This window comes from Papaver somniferum, unplaced genomic scaffold, assembly GCF_003573695.1.
Source record: "Papaver somniferum cultivar HN1 unplaced genomic scaffold, ASM357369v1 unplaced-scaffold_79, whole genome shotgun sequence".
Classification (NCBI taxonomy): Eukaryota; Viridiplantae; Streptophyta; class Magnoliopsida; order Ranunculales; family Papaveraceae; genus Papaver; species Papaver somniferum.
Window position 1 is genome coordinate 1,485,069 of NW_020650859.1, and position 4,980 is coordinate 1,490,048.

Sequence of the window (4,980 nt, forward strand, 5' to 3'; positions counted from 1 at the left end):
TTTTCAGCTTAATAGTCCCTATTTTCTGTTGTGTGATTCCCCTGAACCCTTGGATGTTAGTAGCAAATTTGTTGATATCTTCTTTTTTAACCCCGATGCTTTCTGCGATATGTAGTGAGATCAAGTTAAGTGATGCCCCTGTGTCGACAAAGGCTCTTTTGAACTTATGCTTTCGAATTCCCATTGTTATATACAAGGGCCTTGTATGGTCGCAATCCGTCGTATGGTCTTTTTATGAAAAGGTGATGATATCAGTTGGGAGCGGGTACCTGCGGTCCAGATACTGGTGTATTTCCTCATTCGCATATATCTTGGTTAGGATGATTGATGCAACTTGACGTTGTTCATTTGTGAAGTTCAGAGTATCGAAAAATGCTGCAAACAGTGGTTTTTGGCAACCATGGAAGCAATGAATTGATAGTCATCTGCCTCAGAAACAACACAAACTTCCCCCGTGGTTGCCTCAGGCTCTTCGTGTGTGATCATGAAGACTTGCCGTGGAAATCTATCCTTCTGAATATGTGTCTTTGTGCCAAAATCGAGTTCCCCGCTCCTCTGCATGTTGTGGATTTTCCACTTGAATGTTCTACAGTTCTTTGTCGCATGTTCCACCTTTTGGTGGAAGTGGCAGTACCTTGGGTGACGTTTGTATTGTTTTGTTGGTTCTTTCGCAGGAGAGGGAAGGGTCTTATCCCCGTCCTTACGCCACTCTTCCAAAAGTTCGATTGCAACTTCTAGTGGGCATGGGAAGTCCGGGGGCTCTACTGCTTCGCTTGAGTCGCTGCTCCTTTTGTAACCTTTACCGTCTCTAAAGTCAGATTGTCTTTTTCCTTGTCTGTTGGCTCCCTCGTCCTTGGCGTACGACACTGAGTGCCCCCATTGTTTGGCTTCGGATGTTTTGAATTTCGTTGCATCGTCTTCCCGAGAACATGCGTCCTCGAAGTCTGCAAAGGTTTCTAACCTAACTGCTGCTATAATAAAACTAAGATCCGCCGAAAACCGGCTGATGCCTATCTTGACAAGTTCCTTCTCAGGAATTTTCACTTTGTTACGAAAACACTCTCCCCAGAAGCTCCTCGCAAAATGTATGTACTTTCCTCCCGGCTTGAATTTATGGTTACAGATGTCTGATATGGTAAGTTGCTTCTGCCGAGTGTACAATTTCTTCATAAATTGGTTTCGAATTTCGTTCCACGGCGAGATGTTGTTTTCTTCAAGCCCTACGAACCACGAGAAAGCTTCCCCGGTAAGTGACTTTCCGAATTTCCTGAGGCAAATAGAGTCATTTGTGGCGTGTTCATTCAAACTCATGACAAAACGAAATACATGCTCTGTCGCGTTTCCCAAGCCGTCAAATAATTGAAACTTGGGTTGTTTGTACGTCACTGGCATCGACTTATCTAATAGGCCTTGAGTAAAAGGGGATCGAAGAGTAAAATTTACCGTGGGTGGGGTTAGACCATAATGTTCCTTGAGATATTTATAGATGTGTTCTTCCGTTATAGGGACTTGATTTATTTCCTTGCTGGGTTTCCCTTCCAAGTTTTGAGGGCTTTTCTTCGGCATTTGGGTAGACCCCGGCGTCTCGCTCTTTTAGGGGTTTGACCTGATGGATGAGAGTCGTCTCCCAAAGGGGGTCCGCTAGGTTCTGCTCTGTAACAATAGAGGATGTTGGGGGACCCCGAAAGGGTCAGAGTCTTCATATCCACCTTCAGGTTGCAGTTCAAATAATCTTTCCATGAGGACCAGTCTTCTCTTATCTGAACTGGCAAACTCTTGACGCATTTGTTGTATCTCGAGCTGATGCGGGTCTGGTGATGGTTGTTCTCGCGTCAGTGCGTTTACTCTGTCTGCCCTGGTTGGTGCATGTTGGATCTCCGCAACATGTATGGATACAACCCCGGGTACACTCGATTGATTCACCCTTATTAGTAAACTTTGGCTCTGTCCTCCTGACTCTTCCGTCAGCGGCATCCCAAATTCGGGGTTTTTCTGTCGATTCACCATTTCATTGATGCCTGATGCTGCGATTGACCCTCCTGTTTCTTTAACAGGGGGTTCCGGGCCTGCGTTATTTAAATTACATGTGGCCGAGGACTCCATCAAAATTAAAATTGTATTGGTACCGAGGACTAGTCCCCACTGAAGTCGCCAAATGTAAACACCATTAAATTATCTTAGGGTAATGAGGAGACTAATCCCAGTACACAATACAATTATCTGGAGAGCTCTACTCTTTTTGGGAGGGTTCCTTGCTTTTATATGCAAAGCCCCACATGTGGATACCGTACATGTGTACCTTAATACCTTTTCTAGTAAGTCTTCCATAATTATCCGTACACATGTACTATCACATCAGGGACTATTTGGGCGCCCATTGGTTATTATCTTCAAGAAAGCTTGCCTTTGAGACAACCCACCAACGCACATGGCGACCCACCAACGCACATGGAGACCCCGGTTTTGACAATGGTGGCTTTGGATTATACCCAAAACCCCGTTATCGTCCCCGACTCTTAGTTATAATCATGTGTTTACACTCTCCTTTACTTTCTAAGTCTGCATCCCGGGAGTTATAAACATAAAGAGAAGCATGGCGCCGTTCATGAGCAGCCAAGTCCATCTTAATGGTTGTATATGCAATCGTCCACCCAGCACAACTTTACCATCACTGTTAATGGAAGACCTTTTCCAGATTACTCACCAAAAAAACTCATGCATCATTAAAAGATTTTAAAATTGTTCATCAAATATCCATTCCAATCAAAGAATTGGGTTTTGATATTTTTAAAAATTTGGTAATCATCAAATTAAATATGATTACCTAGTCATTACTTCACTTATGTTTTCATGGGAGTATTAATTTCGAATAGTATTCAGATAAACAATCATGAGTGGTGGTGGTGAATCAACAATCTATTATGATCACCTCTTTCGGAAGTTAAATTGAAGTCACTATAGAAGAGGAAAGGTGGTAGGGCTGGTGGTGGTGGGGTAGGAGGAGAGCATAATCACCATAATGGGGTATGGTTAAGAAGGAAAATCATACCTAACTATGGGTTAAAGTATCGTCCGATGACATCACATATTGCCAAATGTTAAGTATTGGTGCTACTAGATCATAATTGATCTAGCAGTGCTAGATTAAAATCTTTTCCGTAATTGAAGGGTGCTTATGTTTAGTTTTTCATCTTTTCAGTGTTCGTGTTGATGTATGGATGATGCAAGAATATGGAGTGAGAGAATCTTGGGTGAAAATTTTCTCCAGTTGCTTGGAGAATTTAACTACTACAACACATTTACCATTCGTTGTATTATTTGAAGAACAGCGAGACTTTATGGAGGGTTAGCGGTAGGGGGTTTAGTTTTATATGACCCAAACAACAAAATATTTCGAAAATTGATTTTCGATTCTGATTTTTCTGAACAGTAACTGTAGTAGAGAATTAGTTTTGCTCGAATAAAATACGTATTAATTATCATGCATGATGGATATATACCTAAGAGATGTACTTATTATTAGTTTCTTCATATCATGTTATTCTCTGCTTTGAGCCAAGAGATGTACTTATTATTTTTTCTTTCTGCTTCTTTTCTAAGAAAGTTTTCGCTTTATTTATCCTCTTGTGTTGATCTACTTTTCTTCACCGAGGTTACTTTTATCCCACAAAGTTTTATTACTCGTCAAGGTTTTTAATGAAACAACAACAAACACCGGGAATGTAATTTCCCAGCTAAGAGTATTGTCTTTCATACAAGGATTTTCTTTCTTAGGAGTTTTGAAGCAGCTAATCAACTTCAACGAAGCAAAGTGATCAACTGAAACAGATCACCTTTACTTGTATCAATCACGTTGTACTCTTTTCCCTTCGTGAAGGTTTTGTCCCACTGGGTTTTCCTTGTCAAGGTTTTAATTAGGCAACATATTTGAGTCCAACTATGATCTAAGTTTGTTGCATATTGTACTCTCTTTTTTTAGTTCAGGTTTTTGTCCCTCTGGGTTTTCCTGACGAGGTTTTAACGAGTCAATTAACTTAGAATCGTCGATCTTTGAAGATCGTATTGCATGTGTTGAACTACATGTGAAGTACTAAACAACATGTGAAGTACTACATGTGAATAGTTTTACCAAGGTTTTATACCACTCGGTTTTTCCTTGTCAAAGTTTTAATGAGGCAATGGACTTCGGCACAAGTCATCAACGAGAACGACATTTGAAAGACTATATATGAAGCACCGTGTAGCGATTTTTGTTATTGAAGCGCACAATGGGGAGTGTTAAAGGGCCCATGCCCATGGGTGTGCGGTCCAGATTTGGTGCCTTTTGATTTTCTCCTTTCCATTATACATATGTATTATGTCCATGTAACCAAGGGAATATTGATCAATAAAGAATCCTTCTCCTTCTCCACCTCCTTCTTTTTCCCTATCTTTTATACTAAAACACTTGGATCATTAGAAACAGTCATTAGAAACACACTAAAGATACATGTATATTGTTACTTTGTTCTGGACTAGTTTTTCGTAGGATATATTCTGGACTAGTTTTTCGTAGGATATATTATAAAGGGTATAAATTGTAAGTGCATTGCGGAAAACAGATAGGTCGACATTACAAAAGTTAATATTAAGATTGGCAATTACATGCAACTAAAGTTTGTTGATATCCTTGAAAGCAAAACTATTGGTACAACAGAAAAAACATGGGCTGACGAGCACTTAAAGATCTTTCCCTCACGGGCCTAAACATGTAAGTGTAGAAAGTACAGGTTTCAGTGAGGTTCTCCTTCCAGTCATAGGGATAACAGCCGTCAATTCCTTATTTTATCGCCGGAAGTATCGGATGGCGAAAATAAAACAACGTAAGTCGGGAATCTCGAAGGATAAAAATATTGGTCTTTTATTTATTTCTAGGGTTTCACAACTTACTAGGAAACTAACCGTATTTTCTTTCTTCCTCATCGTCTCACACGACACGGC

General features: G+C 40.4%; 1 protein-coding gene across 1 annotated transcript; it reads right to left on the minus strand.

Moving 5' to 3' along the window:
• Positions 1-357: 357 nt before the first annotated feature.
• LOC113344620 lies at positions 358-1,566 on the minus strand. The gene has a single exon (XM_026588555.1). The coding sequence runs from the start codon at positions 1,564-1,566 to the stop codon at positions 358-360; it is 1,209 nt and encodes a 402-aa protein (XP_026444340.1).
• Positions 1,567-4,980: the final 3,414 nt, after the last annotated feature.

What these genes read in the sequence shown, in the direction of transcription:
- LOC113344620 (XM_026588555.1), bottom strand. Translation starts at nt 1,566, where the DNA reads ATGCCGAAGAAAAGCCCTCAAAACTTGGAAGGGAAACCCAGCAAGGAA.